This window comes from Oratosquilla oratoria, chromosome 28 (assembly GCF_046742065.1).
Source record: "Oratosquilla oratoria isolate Oo_2021 chromosome 28, ASM4674206v1, whole genome shotgun sequence".
Classification (NCBI taxonomy): Eukaryota; Metazoa; Arthropoda; class Malacostraca; order Stomatopoda; family Squillidae; genus Oratosquilla; species Oratosquilla oratoria.
In genome coordinates this window covers 54,779,708-54,803,223 of record NC_134804.1, presented here as the reverse complement: position 1 = coordinate 54,803,223, position 23,516 = coordinate 54,779,708, and the positions used below count along the sequence as shown (strand labels likewise).

The following is a 23,516-nucleotide window of genomic DNA, read 5'->3' as shown; positions in this document are numbered from 1 at the left end:
GTACAATTATATATACTATGTATAATATTGAGTCTTATATGTATTGTACTTATTGTATGTATGATTGTATCCGAATAAAATTCAATTCAATTCAATTCAGGTCCATCATCCCATCCATGAGGAACTAAGATGAGAGGTGGGAAAGGGTGGTGGATAGGAGTTGAGTGGGTATACACCTTTTGACTTGGGTACCTCCCTGGTAAGGGTGGGAAAAATCCTAGGTATATAGATAGAAAGACGATGGATGAGTCATATAGCATTCTTTTGTGATTGGAGACTAATCTCCACTCCTTTCTAATACACTCCTTAAATTTCTACTACATCTATGACCTCCTCTTTAGTACAACATTATCTCAAAGTACAGATGCATTGGTTATTGCTGAAAAAATTAAAGTTTTAATTCTCCTATATCTATTCAGTCTTTCTCATAACACATTCTTGAACCACCTCAAATATGGGAGAGTGAACTAAAGAAAAAACATAGGAGTGGGCAAGCCAGAATATTTATTGTCAACAAATGTACAATAACAATAATAGCTTCGAGTGGAAAATCAACAACTCCACAGCACCTAGCAACAATTCTCAAGCCTTCCCAAAGATCTCTGGCAAGATACTTTAAATTGCTGTGGGATTGTATATGTCACTGACTGTATTAGGAGGAGTGTAGTTACACTTCTCCATGTGTGAAAAGGTCTAAAAAACACAGTTAAAGTTGATGGAGACCTTGGGTCCAGTCTGGAGATCAAGTGTCAGCCCTTAAAAGCTGCACTTCTTGATGGAGATGAGGGGGGGTGATGGGTTTGAAAATGTGTAGCTCCCACTGTCCATCTTGTAGGAGCACCACAAACAGGTACTGTAGATTAGAAGAACTACCTTCTTTCATTACATAACTAGCATTTTCTTGGTTTCTCTCTTCCTCTTCCTTTTTTGCTTACTTCTGAAATCAAATTTCCTAGCTGGTGGGGGAAAAAATAAATAAATAAATAAATATATATATGTAGAAAAGAAACTAGTCTTTCTCATGGTGTTTTTTATAGAATTGCATAAAACTTGTTCAAGAACTTACCATTGTACATTGGGAAAGTGGCAGGTATCTTTTCATGCTTGTAGTGGAATGGGGTAAGAACGTGGGTATCAATGGCTAGCCAGGGGGCAGTTTTATAGTTCGTTGTTGTTACATCTTCCTTTGGATTGTACATATTATGAAGGTCCAATGGATGACACGATGAACTCCTAAATAGAAGAAAATAAACTAGTCAGGCCACACATGAAAAAAGAAAGTAGAAGAAGAAGAGAAAAAAGAAAAGAATGAAAAAAAAAAAAATATACATATATATATATATATATATATATATATATATACATATAGGTAAACGTGTAGTGGAGTGGAAGGAGGTTTCCTCAAGGATAATGTGGATGAAGGTGAAACTGGGAAAGAAGATGTGGGTCTTTGTAAGTGCATATGGGCCTGGCAGTGAGAAGAGTGTAGAAGAAAGGGAGGCTTTTTAGATAGATTTAAATGAGTGCATAGAGGATTTAGGGAGAAATATCAATGTAATAGTACTGGGAGACCTTAATGCTAGGGTAGGAAATGGTCCAATTGAGGGAGTGGTTGGGAAATGTGGAGTTCCAGGAAAGAATCGTAGTGGAGAGTTGATGGTGGAAATGTGTCTAGAAAGAGAGTTGATGATAGCAAATACAGAGTTTTGGAAGAAAGTCAAGCATAAGTACACATGGGAGAGGGTGGTGGATGGAAGGGTGGTAGATAGAGCATTGATGGATTATGTAGTGGTAAATAGGATTATGATAGGAAGAGTCAAGGATGTACATGTGCTAAGGGGAGAGGGTGGGGGAATATCAGATCATTTTTTGGTGGAAGGTAAGTTGAGAGTGGAGGATAGATGGAGAAAGAGGAAAAGGACAAAAGGTAGGGAGGTGCTTAGAGTGAACTCTTTAAATGAAAAGGAGAAGGAGTACAAGAAGAAGCTGACGGAGGAGTGGGAGGGAGTGAAGGATAGAGTGGAGCTAGGTGTGGAGGAGGAATGGGAATGGTTCAAGGAGGGAGTCATAAAGTGTGCAAGGATGGTGTGTGGAACAATAAGGACAGGAGGAAATAGAAGGAAGGGTAGTGAATGGTGGGATGAGGAAACATAGAAGGTTGTAGAAGAGAAGAAGCGAGCTTTCTCAGATTGGTTACAAAATAGGACGAGGGAGTCATATGAGAGGTACAAAGAAAAGAAGAGAGAAGTAAAGCAAAAGGTAAAGGAGGCAAAGAGGAGAGCAGATGTGAAGTGGGGTAAGAGTATGACAGAAAATTTTGAAAGTAATAAAAAGATGTTTTGGAAAGAAATTAAGAGAGGAAGAGGAGGTGAATCAAGTAGAGAAAAGGTAAAAGGTGCAGATGGAGAGATGATAATGGAAGAGAAGGCAGTAAGGGGAAGATGGGCAGAATATTTTAGGGAGTTGCTAAATGTGAAGGAGGATAGGGAGGGAAAGGTAGTTGCAGTGGGAAATGCTAAGAAAATGACCGTGATGAGTGAGGAAAATGGAGGAGAAATAAGGAAGGATGAAGTGAAGGCAGTTGTTAAGATGATGAAAGCAGGTTAGGCACCTGGGCTGGATGGATGCCATGCAGAATGTTTAAAAAAAGGAGGTACAGTGATGGAGGACTGGATGGTGAGGTTATTTAATGTTTGCTGGAGAGAGGGTAGAGTGCTGGAGGACTGGAGGAGTGCCTGTATAGTTCCACTTTACAAGGGAAAAGGGGACAAGTGTGAATGTAGTAGTTTCAGAGGGATTAGCTTGTTAAGTGTAGTTGGGAAGGCTTATGGGAGGATCTTGATTGAGAGGATTAGGAGAGGAACAGAGGGAGTAATTGGTGAGGAACAGTGTGGTTTTAGGACGGGTAGAGGTTGCGTAGATCAGATCTTTGTGGTAAGACAGATATGTGAGAAAGCTATAGGAAAGGGGAAGGATGTTTTTTGGGCTTTTATGGATCTGGAAATGGCTTACGATAGGGTAGACAGAAAGGCACTGTGGGAGGTTATGCAGATATATGGGATAGGAGGAAAGCTTCTGGGAGCTGTCAAGAGTTTTTATGAGAGTAGTAGAGCTTGTGTCAGGATAAGAAATGGAGAGAGTGGTTCGAGGTAAAGGTGGGACTTCGTCAAGGATGCGTTATGTTGCCCTGGCTGTTCAAATTATACATGGATGGGGTAGTGCAAGAGGTAAATGCAAGGGTAGTGGGTCAAGGATTGGAGACGGTTAAAGAAAATGGAGAAAAGTGGGAGGTGAGCCAACTGTTGTTTGCGGACGACACTGCACTTGTGGCAGGATTGGAGGAGGGATTGAGGAAGTTGGTGACAGTTTGGGAGAGTATGTGATCGAAGAAAGCTAAAGATAAATGTGGGTAAAAGTAAGGTGATGATATGTACAAGGAGTGAAAGTGGCAGTAGACTGGAAGTGAGCATTAACCTCTTCACTCTGGGGCACATCGCACGTCTGGCAGCATTAGTTGACCGACTTGCGATGTTGCGTCATAATAATCGTGTTATAAAAAATAAAGTCAGTGCTCAATCGTTTGTTCTCTTTCACCCGTGTATTTTGTTAACCATAGAAAATATGATGAAGCCAGTTTAGAGAGAATGAAGGTTATGTAGGTACGACTACGATAAATATAATCAAGATGGCGACGTCGGCATCATCGAGTACCCACTTGCTCCTCATGCCGCCTATGTAGGCGTCACTGTATGGAAGTGGTTAAGGGAGAGCGATTGGAGGAAGTGGATAGTTTTAGATACTTGGGTGCAAATGTGGCAGGAAAAGGTGGAGTGAAAGTGGAGGTAGAATGTAGATTGAGAGAAGCGAGTAAATGCCTTGGTGGATTGAAGATTGTAATGAGGAATAGACATTTGGGAATGGATGCTAAGAGGAGACTGTATGAAGGAGTGATTGTGCCAACAGCACTGTATGGGGCAGAAACATGGAACATAAGAGAGGAAGAGAGGAGTTTGAATGTGTTTGAGATGAGGTGTCTGAGAAGTATGATGGGGGTTACTAGGCTAGATAGAGTGAGAAATGAGGAGGTGAGGAGAAGAACGGGGGTGGAAAGGGAGTTGGGAGATAGGGTTGATGAAAGAGTATTAGAATGGTTTGGACACATGGAAAGAATGAGTGAAGAAAGACTAGTAAAAGAGGTATGGAAGGCAGACGTGGAGGGAGTGAACATGAGGGGATGTCCTAGGATGAGATGGATGGATGGGGTGAAGGGGGCTTTGGGGAAGAGGGGAATGTCTGTTGAGGAAGGATGGGAGAGGACAGAAGACAGGGGTGAATGGAGAATGGTTGTATATGGATGATGTTGTGATGCATGAGGTGGAATGGGCGGGGGGATGGGGGGGTGAGGTAGTATGTGTGAGCAAAATTTGACGCAGCCCTTTTATGCATGGGGGGACGGAGAGGGGGGGTCGCCGATTTAATGAAGCAGCCTTGCTGTGAATGTGCTATGTCTTGCGACACTGCTTCTGACCTAGGGCAGTGGACAAGATGAAGGGATGACCCGTCATCCGGGAGGTGCTAAGATAAGAGGGAGGGTGGAGGGGTGTGGAATATATTCAGGGATGGAATGGGTGGGAATGATTTTATGCCTTTTTCTTTTTGGCTACCTCCCTTGTAAGGGGGAAAAATATCCTTGGTATATGTATGTATGTATGTATGTATGTATGTACATATATATATATATATATATAATAAAAATAAATTAAAAAGTAAATAAATAAACAAAATACATTAGCTTCATGAAATAGTAACAGTTAGTTGTAATTTCATGTGGGCAATAGAATTAAATTTGAGTAGAGTAGGTTCACAAGTTCCATGCAACCATTTCATATCTGTGCTAGTTGCTATTATGCTTGTGGATGCTGAGTATTGATGTCTTATGCTCTTATGTGGTAGGGCTGTTATGGAGGAAAGAAATTTCAGGGAAAGGAAGTACCATATTTACACATACTATGCAAAAAGATCATAGACTGATATTTATAACAATGACAAGAAAGGGCTAACCAACTTTATATGCAGGAAGATAATGCATAGTGAACCAAAACAAAAATAATATCTGGTGGAGTTCCTCAAGATGCAATACTTTCATCATTGATGTTCGACCTCTTCAAGTGTGATCTACCAACTGAACTAGAACTATCAATGTTCTCTCATATGCACCCCAGCAGGACACCTGCACTTCCCCCCATTGCATATCATCTCAAAATTATTGGTACAGTATAGTTCTACACTAAAGCCCTCAACCCCATTCACCCATCCCATTATGTCACACAAGCAGAACCAGCTGAACATAACGAAGGTGCATACTATTCAAATATATATGACAAACTATACAATACCTATACACTAAGACATATTCACACTTGCATCCAGATCACAAAACAATCTCTTAAAAACTGGTCATTAAATTCAATAATTCACCGACACCTGCCTGATGTCAACCCTACAGAATTATCCCTCTTAATCGAAGCAAGACCAATACTACCACACTTGAATTTAGGATACCATCCAGCTCTATGACAGTATCAACACAGTCACAGAATCAAACTGCCCTAGATGCAACCATTTCCCAGAGGACACTGAGCACCTAATCTTACACTGCCCCATACTATCTCAAGACAGCAAGACAATATTTCTTCCCTGAGGAACCTTTGGTCATGTCCTGGCCATTGCTGGTTACCTGGGTGCTTTAAATCTTCTGCAAGAAAGATCTGGAGGCAATGGTGTGATTGTTTAGTATTTTTCTCAATTATTTTTTAACCAGAAATTATTACATAAACAACTAAACCATAGTACAAACTCTGTAGATGTGGCGGCCCTCATGAGGTGAACAAAGGCTGCAGTCTTTCTGTCATGATGTAGTAGGTATGAGCCAGAAGATAAACCAGAAACAGCAGAGAAGATGCAATTTAGTGTGGCTAAAGCTTGATTTGGATGAAAATTTATGTGGGGCTGCTTGCCCTCTTTTAGGATGATATCAAGGTCTTTTTCTTTACTGCATATCACTTCACCAGAATCTCGGCATGTACGTACTGCAAATGGAATGGAACTGTTTATCATTCCAGAGTGTCAATGGGTTCATTAATAAAATATATTGTATCAATAAATGTATCTCAATTTATGTCATCATAATTATAAACATTCTTATGCCTTAAAGCTCAGTCAATGCAAGACATAACTCATCAGTTTACCTTCAAGAAGAGTTGTATGTGGCCTGACCAACAGTTCAGCCCACTGCTGAATAATCTCACTCTGTGTGTGGACCTCACAGCCAAAGAAAGGCTGATTCTCAAGTTTAGGATACAGCACAAATGTCCCAGGGTTTTTAACCTGGAATGAAGATAATATGAAAGTTAAGCATGATTTCTAATTTCCATATCCTTAACTGTATACACAATACACTATTCTAAAATACACTATGCTCACCCTTTGGCTCTTGGCTCCAACAAAACCATGGAGATTATGGCGGACTATGATTTTATGTTCTTTTTGGGGTGATGGAAATGCTGAGGTTTTTGAATGGGAATTATGTCCATCAAAACCAAGGGAATACAGCTGGTAATGTAAATTAACATTACTTTCTGGAGGAATCATCTGAACCTGGAACAAGATTAAAAAACAAATAATTTTTCATTGTCAAAGTATTGGCTGCATGTTATTGTGGCAAAGTAGCATGCAGTTGATACTTTAGGGTCTATATGGGGTGCCCCTATGGACCAGAGCCACACAACATTTTGTCTGTGATAGAGGAAAACTCTGTACATAGAGAAATGATGACACTTTTATACTACGACTATCCCTCCATTATGCTGTCCCCCAACCCCTTGTTACTGTCCTGTACCATTTCTCTGAATATTCATTTCCTTTTCTTGCCTACCTACTCTGTGGTGGGGGCAAAAGAATACTGCTACCAAGTATTTCCACTTGAGTCATAATAGGCGACAAAAAAGGGACGGGGGATGGAATTAGGAGTCCTACTACCTGTAGCCCCAAAAGGGGACATTCCTAAAAAAGAAAGTAAATATATATATATATATATATATACATACATATATATATATATACATACATATATATATATATATATATATATATATACATACATATATATATATATACATACATATATATATATATATATATATATATATATATACACACACACACACCAACTGGATAATAATCATCTACAACAACCTACCACCTACACCATGCAAGAACTGGGCCCAAGATTTTGTTTTATCAACTTCAATTAAATATATTTTCTACACTTTTTCACACATGGAGAGCTGACAACAGGCAACTGCTCTCCTCTCCCTACCATTGAGTTGGTGACATATCAACAGATCCATGCTGATACAATAAAGACAGTACACCAAAATTTCTTCCCAGGGAGATCTGTGGGAGGTTCCACTGTGGGGCAGCAGTTTTTCCAATTGGTGTAACTTGAGGCAACAATTGATTGACTAAGGCAGAGCTACAGAAACAAACTACTCCAAATGCAACCGTCAAACATCTCATTTCACATTGTTCCATCTTAGCCATGTCCAGACAACATCATAATATTTCTTATTTGAGTGACTTATGGGCCAGACCAGCAACTTCTGCTGTTTACCTGGGAGCCATGGATCTCCTGCAAGAGACCTGGTGTAATGGATGGATTGAATGATTAATGTGAGATCACAGAATAAAAATGCATTTGTCAGCAAAATAACTTACCGATTTAAGTTTCTCCCACCGAGTATCCAGTGTGCAAGACCATGGGTAGTGCTGATCTTCCTCTTTTTTCCTTTTCTCCTCTGGACTCACAGATGAATCTTTATGGTGTGAATTTTTTAATGTCGAACCTTGCATGGAAAGTAGGTCATTGAGAAATCCACTTGTTTGGGGTGTATCACTACCTTCCACAGCTGATGGGGCTTGTGATTTTAGGAGATCTCCACTATTATTTTCATCCTTTATTGAAGTCTTCTGTGCTTTTGTGCTCTCCAAAGCAGAATTAACTTTACTTTTCTTTGCCTTGGCCTTTGAAGATGATTTTCCTTTTTTTCTCTTATTTTCTAAATCTAATGTACCCTTATTATTCTTTTTCAAAACAGATGCTACATTTGAACTTGTAGAGTTACCGCCAAACACATCATAATCAGTGTCATCATTCGAATTAAAAATGTCATCATATTCCACAGATTCCTTGATCCTATCATCCTCAGTTGGTATAGGTGCCAAATTATCAAAAAATCTGAGAGACTTTGGTGATCTTATCCTGAAAAAAAAAAAAAAATAGTAATAAAGAAATAAGATAATAAAAAATAAAAAATAAACAGATAAATAAATAATAATAAATAAATAAAGTAAATAAATAAATTAAATAAATAATACATAAAATAAAAAAAAAAGAATAAAATAAATAAATAAATAAAAAATAAATAAATACATTTATGATTTGGCAATATTCTTATAACTTTATAAAGATGGTGCCCATGCCCAAGCATACACACACACATACCAAAGGCTCCTTCCCCCTCACAAGGGAGGTAGCCAAAAAAACAAAGGCATAAAAACCACTCCCACCCATTCCATCCCTAACATACTCCACTCCCCTCCACTCTCTTATCTTGGCACCTCCTGGATGATGGATCATCCCTTTCATCTCACCCATGCATACACCCATCCAAAACCCACTCATCACCCTTCCTACACTGCTGGTGAAGTCATTCCTCTCCCCTGCTACACTGCTCAGATCATCATTTTTTTCTTTTTAGCTCCAACTCTGATTTCAAGAAATTTTAAGGTTGCAACTCTGTCTCCGACTCCAGGAAATTTTACAGTCATGACTCCAGCTCTCCAACGAAAAACTGCTGACTCCTTGACCTCCCTAACAGCAACCATAATGTTATGTAATCACCCTGCCAGCACATATGCTAGACCGACACAAAACAGGTAGTATTTACTATTTAGTGGTGGCAGTGCTAAGTGACTTTTGCAAAAATTTATCCTATAGCAGAGTTGGAGTCGTATGAATTTTTACTGACTTCAACCAAAAACTGCTGACTCCTCAACTCCAAATCCACACCCCTTCAAGCCATCAGCAAACTTACTTGAAAATTTTCCCCGACTCTAAATAGCGAGACATGACTGCCTTCTTTCTAAACAGATGTTTCTTCTCCAATGGTGTCCATAATTTCTTTCGCAAAGGTTTATCAATAAATACAACACGGTGATTCACTTCTTTCCCATTATCATCTGCAAGAAAACAGAGGAAAGAGCATAGCGATATGAAAATGCCTAACTTTCTGTGCCAAAAAATCTTATGCACAAATAAGGAAAAATGACAGTCCATGGAAGAAGAAGAAGAAAAAAAAAATATATATATATATATAAATGCACTCATAATCTTGTTCCAGTATTGTTCAACAAAGCTCACTCTTGTGACGACATCTAACTCTAGTTATGTTAGACCCATGAGAAGACTATTTTGAATTTATCTAGTCATATCAACCCCTTTCTTATTATCACCATATACTATTCATGTTTTTGGTCTATTCAACCCAGATATCCCATTCTCTTATGTGTTATTATTATATTTTTGTTACACTACCTCTAGTCCTACATTAACCTGCCCAGCCACAGACCAGATAACTCAGTCTAAGGTTGACTACTAGAGGTGAGTTTACCCACAGGTTCCCTGTACATAACACTCTCTACCTGACACCACCACCCCTCACTCCAGTTTAGTTGCCTTCTACAACATGCATGTAAACATGGTGGCAACATTCTTTTCTTCCCTCCCCAATAACCACAGGGTGGAAAGAAGGTGAAGAACATGGATGTAGGCAAAGCTGTCACCTTTGCCGTCTTCTTGGACTGTTGGGGTCAGGTAACAACCACAGCTGAGATTTTAAAGAGAAATGAAAGACTCAAAACTTCCACTAGCTACGAGGCCCATATGCTTTTGATTGCACCACCATATATTAATCTAGTTCTGTGCAGCTGTGGTGTAGTTCAATGGTCTAACATTTGCTTAGTTGTGGGTTTGAATCCCACTCTTCTCTGATTTCCACCAGTAAATATTACCTGCCCCAACAGTCCGAACACATATGTGTGGTGTACATCAGCACAACATCCAAAGAGAAGAGCATGCTGGAGTTATGATAGGACAATTTAATTTTCAGTTATGTACATACATATAACAAGGGAGGTAGCCAAAGTCAAAAGGCATAATTCCATTCCCTCCTATTTCATCCTCACCCACATCACTTCCATCCACCATCCTTCCCTCTCTTCCTCTTATCTTGGCTCTTCCTGGATGACGGGTCATCTCTGTGTCTTGCCCACTGTCCTAGGTCAGAAGCAATGCAGCAAGACACAGCACATCCACAGCAAGGTTACTTCATTTAATTGGTGACCCCCTATCTCCATCCCCTTATGCAGAAACATTGAAGATGGGGAAAAATCCCTTCAGGCTGTGTAAAAATTCAGTTAAGTATACACAATAATAAAAACACAAACATCAGTTGGTTTACCTATGGTGCTATAGGACTTGACAACCACTGGGATAGCCCATTCTCTAACAAAGGAATCTCCATTGTCCACAATTGTCTTTAAACTGCTCTTGGTGAGAACGATGCTGGCACCATGATTAATGGCTAGGAATTCTGCTGCTGGATCCTTACTGACTATATGCGGGAGAGAGAGAAAACGTGTTACAATTTTACATTCTAAAATACGAGATACTTATGTATCTACATCTTATGTTTGTTTACATATGCTAATGTGTAAAGATTATTTCCCAACATTTCAATCCCAGTGTAGGACCTTCAGGAGCTACAGCAGTAACATTATAGAAAGTAAGCTACAATTAGACTCCCATTGGGGTACTGGGATACATAGCTTGTGAGGGATGAAGAGAAATATCTGAAGATGTTATCATACACACATCAAAAGACCCTTTCTTCCTTATAAAATGAGTGGTCGAGTCAAAACATAAACTTACCAAATACCCATCCAAAGACTCATTCCTAGCTTTTCATGGATGATGGGTTATACCTGTCCCTTGGCAAACTACTTGAGTCAGGAGCAATACAACAGGACACAACACTTGCATAGCAGAACCCAACAGCTAAAGCTGATTTACTCCTACTACTTGACTGCATGGCAACCAACCCCCTCATAACACATATATAAAAACAGGTAAAAACTAACCTTCTGGTTTTTGGTAACATTTGTTGATATCTTGAGTAGAGTCTGGTGGGTAAGACTGGGCAACATTTGCTTCCAATTTGACAATTATTGGATATGCTGGATTGGGAACCATCATTATTGGCACAGCACCCTGTAACAAATATAATGCATTATAATATACATACATATATAAATATACCAAGGGCATTTTCCCCCTTACAAAGGAGGTAACCAAAGTCAAAGGCATAAATCCACTCCCATCCATTTCATCCCCACATACTCCACTCCCATTCACCATCCCTCCCTCCCTCTTTTCTTGGCTCCTCCTGGATGACAGGGTCATCCCTGCATCTTGCCCACTACCCTGAGTCGGAAGCATTGCAGCAAGACACAGCACATCCACAGCAAGGCTGCTCCATTTAATTGGCAACCTTCCCTCTCCATGCCCTCATGCAGAAAAAGAGATGGGGAGAAATCCCTTTGGGCTACGTCAAAATATTATTCACACATACTCTCTCACCCCTCCCCATCCCCTTTCATGCATCACAGCATCATCTATATATAACCATTCTCCATTCACCCACATCTTCCATCCTTTCCCCTTCTTCCTGAACAGACATCTCCCTCTTTCCCAATGCCCCTTTTACCCCATCCATCCATCTCATCCTTGGTTGCCATCTCATGTTCACTCCCTCCATTTCTGTCTTCCACACCTCTTTTACTAATCTTTCTTCACTCATTTTTTCCATGTGTCCAAACCATCCCAATACTCTTTCATCAACCCTATCTTTCAACTCCTTTTTCACCCCTGCTCTCCTCCTTGTTTCCTACGCTCTTCAGCCTAGTAACTCCTACTATACTTCTCAGGCATTTCATCTCAAACACATTTAAACTCTTCCTCTCTAATATTACATGTTTCTGCCCCATACAGTGCTGTTGGCACAATCACTCCTTCATACAATCTTCTCTTAGTATCCATTCCCAAATGTATATTTCCCATTACACTTTTTAATCCACCAAGGCATTTACTTAATTCTCTCAATCCACATTCCACCTCTATCCCCACTCCCCCCTGCCACCAAGTATTTAAAGCTATCCACTTCCTCCAGTCTCCTTAATACTCACTTCCAATTTGCTGCCATCCTCTCCCCTTGTACATTTCATCACCCTACTCCCACCCACATCAATCTTCAATTTTCTTCTTTCACACACCTTCCCAAACTGCCACTAACTTCCTTAATCCCTCCTCTGATCCTGCCACAACACAATGTTGTCAGCAAACAACAACTGGCTGATCTCCCATTTTCTTTAACCATCTCCAATCCCTGGCCCATTACCCTTGCATTTACCTCTCGCACTACCCCATCCATGTATAAATTGAACAACCATGGTGATATGACACATTCGTGCCAAAGTCCCACCTTTACCTCAAACCGCTTGCTCTCTCTATTCCTAATTCTAACACAGGTTCTACTACTCTCGTAAAAACTCTTGACTGCTCTTCTCCTATCCCATCCGCAATACCTCCAACAAGTATAATGTAATAAATATAATCTTGGACAATATTTTTCTAACAATCAAGTTACATTTTCATGTACATTTGTGAATACAAATATTAATGAAGGTGGAATGTAACTTATTTGACAGATCAATCAATCAATCAATCTGTTACCACAATTCTCTCTTGTTAAAAAATCTATGGTCCCAGGAAGCCAGCCACAACCACTAGATCAGTCACTCAGTGATCTTATGTTACTGTCTAAAAGTGATGAGTGTAGGGCAATGTACTGAGGTCCTGGGTACTGACTCCCCATTCTGGGTTACTGACTGCATGAGAACATGCATGACAGTATGAATACTCTTGGGTTGCCCCTATGAACCAGTTATACATTATTCATCTATGTTAGTTAAAAATCTATTCATACAGACATGATGATACTTTTCTATTATTACTGCATGTTTTTAATACTGTCCCTCTTGATCTTATTCTTTACTACATGAATAACACAACTTCTTCCCAATCTCTACAGAGGTGGTGGGGAGGTGGGAAGGTGAAGAATGCTGCCACTGTGATTTTATGCATATCATTGAAGATGACTAAATGGTGCAGAGTACGGGGACAGAGATTCTGCGAGGACTCCAACAAGAACCTTAGTAATTGGGTCATCAAATGTCCATGGATGTGGTACATATGAGAATAAATTGGAAGAGATTGCTAGTATGTTTGTGAGAAGAATGGTAGATGTGTCAGCACTGAGTAAAACTAAATTTAAACAAAAGGCTGAGTTGGAGTTTGGGAAGGTGGGTTGAGTGTCAGGAGTGACAAGGGCACGAGGGAGTGGAGTGGCACTGCTAATGTACTGGGGTGGAGGGAAGAATCTTTAAGGATAACATGGTTGAAGGTGAAATTGGGATGTGCAATATGGATTTCTGTGAGTCCATACAGTCCTGGTGATGGAAAAAGACACATGGAGAAAGAGACTTTTTGGGCTTGTTTAAATGAAGGTGTAGATACTTTTGGGATCAATCTATCTGCTGCCCCTGGTCTCTTACAGAAGACCTGCATCCTTCAGGCAGGTCCACAAGTCACTCAAGGAAGGTACATTGTGTTGTTGTCTGTGATTTGTTAGTGTGGGGGAAATTTAAATTATTATTTAGTGGAACTGGGAATTCAATTACTTAATAATACCATCAATGCTTTGTATTACATAAGAGTTCTAGATGTGCTATGAGAAATACCATGCTGAGTAAATGTCCTATGTGCTTGAATTGTAGTCCCTTAAAAATTTGCTGAGGGTCTTGGGGATGAAGAGGAATTTCCTGCTCACGAATATACAGTTGAGGATACTGCAGTGCACGTTTGCATCCACTCTGAAAAAGTCAGAATGTTTAAATATACTATAGCTCTAATAGGTAAACTTACACATCCTTATAAATAGAAATTAAACTATTCCCTGTAGCCAGCAAATTATATTCTTAAATCTTTATGTAATATGATATACTTATCTATATACCAAGAGCTTTTTCCCCCTTACAAGGGAGGTAGCCAAGTGAAAGACACACCCACTACCACCCATTCCACTCCCATCCAGCACACTTTTCCGTCTTAGCTCCTCATGGATGATGGGCCATCCCTGTATCCTGCCCACTGAGAAGCAATGTAACAAGATACAATACATCTGCAGCAAGGCTGCTTCACTTAATCAGCGACCCCCGCCTCCATCCCCTCATGCTGAACAAGAAAATAACTAATTTATGTAATACAGTATACAATAAACATTCACTGAATATAAAAATATATGTAAATACTAATTTAAACTGCTACTGTATGACTATATAATATTCAACAAAAAGTAGGGACCAGTGACAGACACTTGATATTATGTGGGGGTCCTGCAAAATAGATGGCAGAGAATCATCTTGCTGTCCATTTTAAAAACCCATCAACTCCCTCACCTTCATCCAGAGGAGCAGTTGTGTGGGGTTAGCACTCATGTGTCCCGACTAGACCCAAGTGGTTGTGTAGCTTGGTGATTTGCTGCCTGGGCCAGACTTTCATCATAGCCCCTACCCCCTTCTCTACCACCACCACCAAATTCCTCAACCCTTGAGTAAAACATTTACATTAATTTTCAGTTAGTTTTATTGTATACATAGATATACCATTGGGGATGAAATGCCAATATTGCTGGGATTGTGCATCATTTATGTGTAAAGGAGTAAATGGTCTGAGTATTTTCCTCTCTTTCTTTCTCACTCTTTCTCTGAGATGATATTCATGCACTTTGGAAAGTCACACTTTTTTCTGTTTACCTACCTAATACACCCTTCAGGTAAAAACTTACAGCTTTCCTCTTACCTTATAGTACTCTGAGACATATTCATTGATGACTGATGGCACTGCATTATATCCATCCAACTCCATGTTTGCTACTTTGTACGTTAAGTTCAAGAAGCAAGTCTGCTCATGCAGAACTTGACTTTGAAGTTGCTGTGAACAAATGGGTAAAACAATATCAAATAGTACATATAACTACTTCAGTGTTTTGCTAAACTGTGCAAATTACCCAACCTACATTCAAAACAAAGCAATAAAACATTCTTCTATATAAATTACATGAACATTCTAGGGCACCACAAATATCAAAATGCTAGTACAACTATACAGTAGTATATCATTAAACATGAACAACTTAAATGTAAGCCCCCAGAAATCAACTGAAATTTTTCTTACACCAAATAGATACAAATACTTAAAGCATCTAAATTCTACATAAATGGAAAACACCTAATTCTAAGCAAAACTCCCACCATCCTGGATATCAAATATATACAGGGTACTTATGGAATAAAATGAGACATACTGATTGCTGACAAACATAAAAGCTACATTCCACTATATGGATGAGGACATGATCAAAAAGACAAATGAAAGGTTGGTCTGCTCCAGACTAATGCAGTGATAGTGTTGTCACCTAAGAAAAAGAAATATATACAAAAAATCAAAGGGCAGTGACTAGAGTGATTCTGAGGCTGGCAAAAGTGATCAAAGGCAATAGATTGATTGATTGCGACTGGCAGAGAAAACACATGAAAAGAGATTGGAAAAACTGGGACCACTTGTGTTGGAAGAGGAAAGAAAAATAGTAGATATATTAACTCTTTTCAGAACAGACAAAGGAATGGCAAGAGATGACATAGAGGATCAACTGATATGGGATAAGAGAATATCAAGAGGACACTTCAAGAAGTTGAAGGAGACAGTTTGCCCCAAGGATGCAAAAAAGCACAGGTTTTCACACAGAAACATCAATCTATGGAATGGTTTAAAAGAGGAAAAAATACAGGCAGACACTACAAATGACGATATAGCAATGGTATCCCATAAACACAGTTACTTCTATTTACATACCTCCTCTCTTTCTAACCATCTCCAATCTCTGGCCCATCACCCTCACATTTATATCCCATACCATCCCAATCATGTACATATTGAATAGCCTTGGTAACATTGCACACCCCTGATACAGACCCATCTCCACCTCAAATCACTCACTCTCATGATTTCAAAACCTAACTCAATAATGATATTTTACTGACTTCAACTACTACCCCCCATCCAATACATTTGCAACACCACCCATATTGTCTTCCTGTTGACCCTGTCATAAGCCTTCTCCAAATCCTTAAATCTTCTCACATATCTACCTTACTACAAAAGTTTGATCCATGCCTCTTCTACCTTTCCTAAACTGAAACTGTTCTTCCCCACTAACTCCTGTTCCCCTCCTAATCCTTTTATTCAACACCTTTCCATATGCCTTTCCAACTATACTTAACCCTTTCTATAGATTGCCAAGGTCAGCATCACAAGGTGCAAGTGGTATATGAGGATGCCTGTGGCGGTGTCCTGATTATATTTATTTTGTAGTTATAGCTGAGTGACCCCTGTATTCTGTGAACAAACTTGATTGCATTTTCTGTGATTATTAGCATTCATGGTGAGAAAGAATATAAGAGCTGTAATTTCATATTCTATAATGCATATATTGTGATGCATCACTGAAATCATACATCAGGCAGCCTAATGCTGCACATGAGAATTCAATTCATATTGAAGCCGTTAAGAGAATGTTCTCTCTATAACTACTACACTCACATTTGTCCCCTTTTCCTTTGTAAAGCAGAACTATACAAGCATTGTTCTAGTCCTCCAGCACATTCCCATCACTTAGGCACACATTAAACAACTTCATAAGTCAATCCACAACAATAGTTCTTTGATATGTTAAGTTTTCTTTGTATTTTTTACTGTAAGAAACCAAACTGTGGATATATAATTGAGTGTGATATTATGAGTTGTTTGTACACTGTTTCTTTTTGCTGTATGAATATTGTCTCCCACTATGTGTACATTCAGTTTCATGTCTGGGGAGTGAAGGTCATGTGTCAAATGTAGACCCTAGCAGTTAATAACTTTATTCAATTGTTGATGATCAGAGCTTCTATCCCTGAGGGCAATATCACACCAATTAACCACTTCAGTACAAGTCAAATTCTCGCATGCACCATCAGCTGCCATATGTACAATGCATCACACTACTTGCATTACGAAATATAAAGTCACTGCTGTGTTACTCGTTCTCTTTTACTCTTAGCAAGGAAGCTCGCTGGCTGAGCGGGTTAGGGCGTCGTTACTTGCTGCAAAGGTTGAGGGGATGGCAGTTCGAATCCTGCCACCAGCTAAGTTGAACCAAGGGCATGGTTCATTAAATTCCATGGTACAAAGCCCTCTGTGAGGGGCACCATCCTAGCCTTCCGATAGGGGGGAGTTTGTGACGTTAAACCATATCATCATCATCATCAACAATAAACAAAGAAAACATGATCATTCTATTTTACTCTTAGTAACAATAAACAAAGAAAACATGATCAAGCCAGTTTGCAGAATATGGGGGTAACTCATGTACAACTACAAAACATATAATCAAGATGCCAATTCTGTCATCCTTGTCCTCTTGTGACTCATGACACCTGCATAGGCATCATTATACTGAAGTGATTAAGTGAAGTTATTGAGGGAGTAAAGGAAAGACAGGGTGACATAAAGCAGGGACAGAAGAAGAAGAAGAAGAAGAAGAAGAAGAAGAAGAAGAAGAAGAAGAAGAAGAAGAAGAAGAAGAAGAAGAAGAAGAAGAAGAAGAAGAAGAAGAAGAAGAAGAAGAAGAAGAAGAAGAAGAAGAAGAAGAAGAAGAAGAAGAAGAAGAAGAAGAAGAAGAAGAAGAAGAAGAAGAAGAAAAAGAAGAAGAAGAAGAAGAAGAAGAAGAAGAAGAAGAAGAAGAAGAAGAAGAAGAAGAAGAAGAAGAAGAAGAAAGAAGAAGAAAACACTTCTATGAGTGAAAATTAGTTTCCAGTCATAAGTTTTCATCTATAAGTCACTCCATCTCCACTACTGCATTCCATTACCTTCATTCCTTCATGTCTAAACACTCATGACATATTTCAAAGCACTTATGTTATCCTTACCATATACTGTTCATATTCCATCCTTTCTTGTTTTGTTGTTGGTGGCTTTATCTGGAATTTGACAAAAGCACGCAGATATGCTGAGTGTTCTGCATGGTTAAGAGTTGACTTGTTAGGTATGAGAACAGGGCACTCTTTCTTGACACACCATCGCTTTTCATTAAATATCTCTGACACCTGGAAAAACAGTCATAATTTTTTTTTTCACTCCAGTGCTGAAATGGGGAAAAAATATATTTCTCCTCTAAAACCTGAGGCAACTATCATTATCATATAATTCCAACAAAAGTAAAACTTTTGAACTCCAATGAAAAAAAGTGCTTTGAAACAAATACCTTTGTATCCAAAGCTTGTTTGATTCTCTTCTCCTCTAGCTCTGCAGCCTCCTTCTCCTTTTCTTTCGTATTTTCTGCTTCTTGAGCAGCCTTTTCCCTTTTGATCTGAACCTGAAGAACAAGAATATCCTTATGAAAGTCAATGAAGTAGCTCCTACACATGCATTCAAGATAATGTATGGTGAGAAATGTGAACCGCTACAAAGTATTTTAACGAGTTATACCTCTCAGCAATATGAAAATGAAAGTACACTGATAATTTTCATGTGAAAATTAGCTCCATCTTCAAAACTTGGATATTATCTGTGGGAAAAAAAAAAAAAAAAAAAAAAAAAAAAATATATATATATATATATATATATATATATATATATATATATATATATATATATATATATAATAAATACATGAATATATAGATAAATAAATAATCATCTTTCATATTTCCAAGAACCACTTGATAAAACTGGATGGACAAATTTAACTTTAGCTACATCTTTACCTCTGCAACTTCCTTTAAGTTTTCATATGTCAAGTCCAGGAAATCATGTGACTTTGGATGTTTTGTGACATAGGCAGGAAGTCCAGAATCATCTTGAGAGAAGAGGCAGCTAAACTCCCGGAGAGATTCATTGCTGATGAAGGGATCATCAGGAGATACTGGAATCTGTCCTTCTTTTGGGCTGAAATTTTCAAATTAAATATTAATTTTGGTAAAAAAGACTTTTTAGCACAACTATGAATATACATTACAAATTATAAATCTAGGTGTATGTATTTACCTAGATGTATTATATGGGAAGGGAGCTATGCTCTTGGTGACCCATCTTTGTATCTTTCAGTATCAAGTTTTCTCTTAAAATAATGAATAATGTTTGCACACACTGTTTCTTTATCTAATTTATTCCATGTATCCAGTACTCTATGTGGGAAGCTATTCTTTTTCAGATCTCTTCTATAGTTATCCTTTTTGAGTTTCTTTTCATGTCCTCTTGTTTTTCCATTGTCCCACTTTAATAAATCATCCCTATCTAGGATTTCCATTCCTTTCATGATTCTATAAATAGTCAGCAGATCTCCTCTTTTTCCTCTTTGTTCCAGAAACTTTGGTAGTTCCAATATGGACAATCTTTGTTCATATGTTAATTTGGAGAGAGTTGGTGCCATCTTTGTCATTGCTCTTTGTATTCTTTCTAATTTCTTTATATTCTTTTTAGTACTGGATGTCCATTGTGTTGCTGCATACTCCAGTTTTAGTCTTATTAGTGTAACTAAATTTTTTTAATAATTTCCTCATCCAAGTAGTCGAATGCCACTTTCATTGACCTTAATAAATTGAAGGTTTCTCCAACTATTTTACTGATATGTTAGTCCAGTGTCATGTCTTTGCTGATTATTACTCCAAGGTCTCTTTCTGAGTTCACCTTTTTGACTTCTTCACCAATTCTATAATTTCTCAATATTCTATTTTTACTTTTTCCAAACTCCATTATACTACACTTCTTGATATTGAAGTTCACTTCCCACTTTTTAGTCCATTTACAGATTTTGTCTAGGTCTAACAGTAATGATTCACAATCCTCCTCTGTTCTTACTTTCTTTAGAATTTTTGCGTCATCTGTGAAGAAATTCATATAACACTCCACTCCTTCATCCATGCCATTTATATATGGCAAGCATAATTGGAGCCAATACCGAACCTTGTGGGACACCACTTATCATTTCTTCCCAATTCGAGTGTTTGTCTCTAATTACTGTACTACCCTAATTTTTCTCCCAGTCCAATAATTTTCCTTTGATACCACCTATTGATTCTATTTTTCTTATTAGTTTTTTGTATGTATGTGTATATGTATATATATATATATATATATACATATATATATATATATATACATATATATATATATATACATATATATATATATATATACATATATATATATATACATACACACATACATACCATATATATTGGGTGAAAACAATATCAGCCTCATTACGCATGACCTTTCAGATCTGAAGCCAAACTGTCTGTCCAAACATCAACATTTTCAAGATATTTGGTCTATTGATCTTTCACAATCTTTTCACATAATTTCACTATTGTGCTGGTCAGTGATACCTTAGTAGTCTCCTTATTTCCACTTTTGTGAAATGGCACCACATTTTTCCTTTTCCAATCAATGAATATGTTATAGGATAATAGATCTTGTCAGCTAGTTGTTCCCTATATTCTTTAAGTATCCACTGATTCCAGTAGTATGAAGAGAGTATAAAGAGGGGCTATACTAAAATTATTTCCAAGTGGAAGGCAAAACTCAATAGGAGTAAATCTGGTAAAATTCCAGAATTGCACAAACACATACATGTAACTTAACATTGTACAAAATTTTTGTAAATTTTTAATAGTGTACAACTCCATGATATAGCAATAAAAAATTAATAATTTGATAAATTATAATACATCAACGTAATATGCATTTTTCTTGGCAGAAATTAATAACAACAAAGTTGCTAAAACTAATTTACTAACAAATTAAGTCGTGGCGGGTAAATAATACGTTATCTTAATTTTAATAAATGCTGAGGTCGAAGAAATTATAGGATGATAAATTCATCTATTCTAACCTATGTGACCTAAGCTGTATTTAATAATGTGGTACCTGTAATTCTAAAGATCATCTGGGTCATCGTCACAGATGCTGAGGTCGAAAAAATGGAAGGATAAAAAATTTGTCTATTTTAATCTAATCTACTTAACCTAACGTACATAACTTAAGCTGTACAGGTACTCCTCGTTTAACGACGACAATTGGGACCAGCACGCCGTCGTTAACCGAATTGGTCGTTAAGCGAAAGTGTATACATATACGTACATGTACTGTATGTACAATGTCCAGCAATACATGTATCTTTATTTTTGTGTATTTTCCCTCTTTTATACAGTACATTAAAGCTTTATTTACTGTTTATTTACGGTGGTTAGGTTCCTAAAATTACCGTATATGACCAAATCCGCGTATGGCGGTATGCTGACATTCCATATTGAATACCGGGGTATTTTTTTAGTTTCGACCATGGGCGCAATATAGCAATAGAAAATTAATTATTAATTTTGTAAATTAAAATGTATCAATGTAATATGCAATTTAGTAGGCGGAAATGAAAGTAAAAAATACCTTGCTACAAGAAAATATGCTAATGAACGAAGTCGGTAGCATAGGCTCGGGACGCCATCTTGTCGTCTGCCAACGTCTCTCACGACGACGACAACAAAGACGAGCCGGATGACATTTAATTTGCAGGTAATGATTTATTAAACACAGGTTAGGTTAGTTTAGTTTAGGTTAGACGAATTAATTTATCATCCTTTCATTTCTTCGACATCGGCATCTATCATAACAAACATGGTGTACCATTCGTCCGACATGACTTCGTTACTTACGAAATCTGTTTTAGCATTTTTTTTCATTTCCGCTCACAAAATTGCATATTACGTTGATACATTATAATTTACAAAATTAATAATTAATTTTCTATTGTTATATTGCGCCCATGGTCGAAACTAAAAATTTACCACTACCGGTATACACTGTACCCCAGGTAGTTTTTGCAGCTTGCAGGATGGTAATGTAGACCTAAGCTTCAGAACACTTTACCTCACAGCTAATATCCACCGTACAAGTTCATTTATAACATCATACAAATTTGCCTCAGCCAACTTGATTATCGTACACGACGTCGTAACTTCGGGAGATTTACGTTAAACGACATCATAAAGCCCGTCGTTACTCCGAGTTGTCGTTAACCGAGTAGGTCGTTAAACGAGGAGTACCTGTATTTAATAATGTAGTATCTGTAATTGTAAAAATCATCTGGGTTGTTGTCGTCACAGATGCTGACAGCCTCATTAAGTACCCAATCAGACTGCAGGAAACAGAGTTGTTGCACAGCTTAAAGGAAGTCCTATTGTCTTTGTAAAATTGTTTATTAATGTCACCTAGAGTTAGAGAACCCGGTGCAAAACGTGTTCAAATAATGCAACCATATATATATAGAAGTATGCATTTGAGCAAACCCATCCTTGTTTGGGTTTTGTTGTTTTGTTCGGCAATTAGTGAGACCCATCGTAGCTGGGGTCAGTAAATTTGCAGAGGATAAAAACGTAAGTTCTCTTTGATCAATGCAACCATATATATATAGAAGTGTGCATTTGAGCAAACCCGTCCTTGTTTGGGTTTTGTTGCTTTGTTCGGCTTTTCTCGGTTTTGTTCGGTTTGTTCGGCAATTAGTGAGACCCACCATAGTGAGATCCACCATCATGCATATACATAGAATAATTTTAATGTATAACTACCAACTACCACGACCATAAACGTAGCTCTGTACAATTATGAGCTGGAGTCACAAGTTAAGTAATTTAGTTTCTTAATAATCATCCTGTATTACAAGTTTCCAAACACAAAATTATAATCTTACCAAAATAACCGTGGTATGAATGTTATCCTGCTATTTTCCATTTTGTCTTATATTTACTCCATATAAAATTTACACGATTTATGATATTACTAAAAGAAAATCACTAAGGGTGAATTAGTATTATGCCATCTAAACCTTCACGTGTAGCCTCATGTTCGAGGTGTTTTGCCTAGATATACTATAGGCACCCCTCTATTTGTAAACAAATCTTATTCATTAATGTTTGAGAAGCGCTTCGATTTTGTTTCAGTTTAGTCTTTTTTTTCCCATATACTACTTCCGCTTCCTTTATCTTATTTTCTCTTACTTTCCATGGTTTGTAAATATCTTCCGTTCTACATTTGATCTCTCGAATAAGAATTTCCTTACTGTTACCTTTATCGTTGTTTTTGTTTTGATTTAAATCTACTTTTACTCCTTAGTTCTCCTAGTTTC

At 37.9% G+C, this 23,516-nt stretch overlaps 1 protein-coding gene across 1 annotated transcript; it reads right to left on the bottom strand.

Annotated features, from left to right (window-relative positions):
• Positions 1–489: 489 nt before the first annotated feature.
• Positions 490–23,300, bottom strand: Ice2 (Interacts with the C terminus of ELL 2). Its single transcript, XM_076211518.1, has 15 exons — positions 23,082–23,300; positions 19,102–19,282; positions 18,600–18,710; positions 18,265–18,441; positions 15,098–15,229; positions 13,978–14,109; positions 11,260–11,389; positions 10,581–10,733; positions 9,156–9,300; positions 7,777–8,320; positions 6,484–6,657; positions 6,249–6,387; positions 5,858–6,089; positions 1,067–1,233; positions 490–956 (listed from the first exon to the last, which is right to left on the bottom strand). The coding sequence occupies exons 1-15, from the start codon at positions 23,120–23,122 to the stop codon at positions 883–885; spliced, it is 2,532 nt and encodes an 843-aa protein (XP_076067633.1). The 5' UTR covers positions 23,123–23,300; the 3' UTR covers positions 490–882.
• Between the last annotated feature and the right edge of the window lie 216 nt (positions 23,301–23,516).

Coding starts and splice junctions, on each gene's coding strand:
- Ice2 (XM_076211518.1), bottom strand. CDS start 23,122: ATGGAAAATAGCAGGATAACATTCATACCACGGTTATTTTG. Junction 19,283..23,081: donor TTCATACCACGGTTATTTTG/GTAAGATTATAA, acceptor TGAAAATTTCAG/CCCAAAAGAAGGACAGATTC. Junction 6,388..6,483: donor TTGGAGCCAAGAGCCAAAGG/GTGAGCATAGTG, acceptor TCTTCATTCCAG/GTTAAAAACCCTGGGACATT.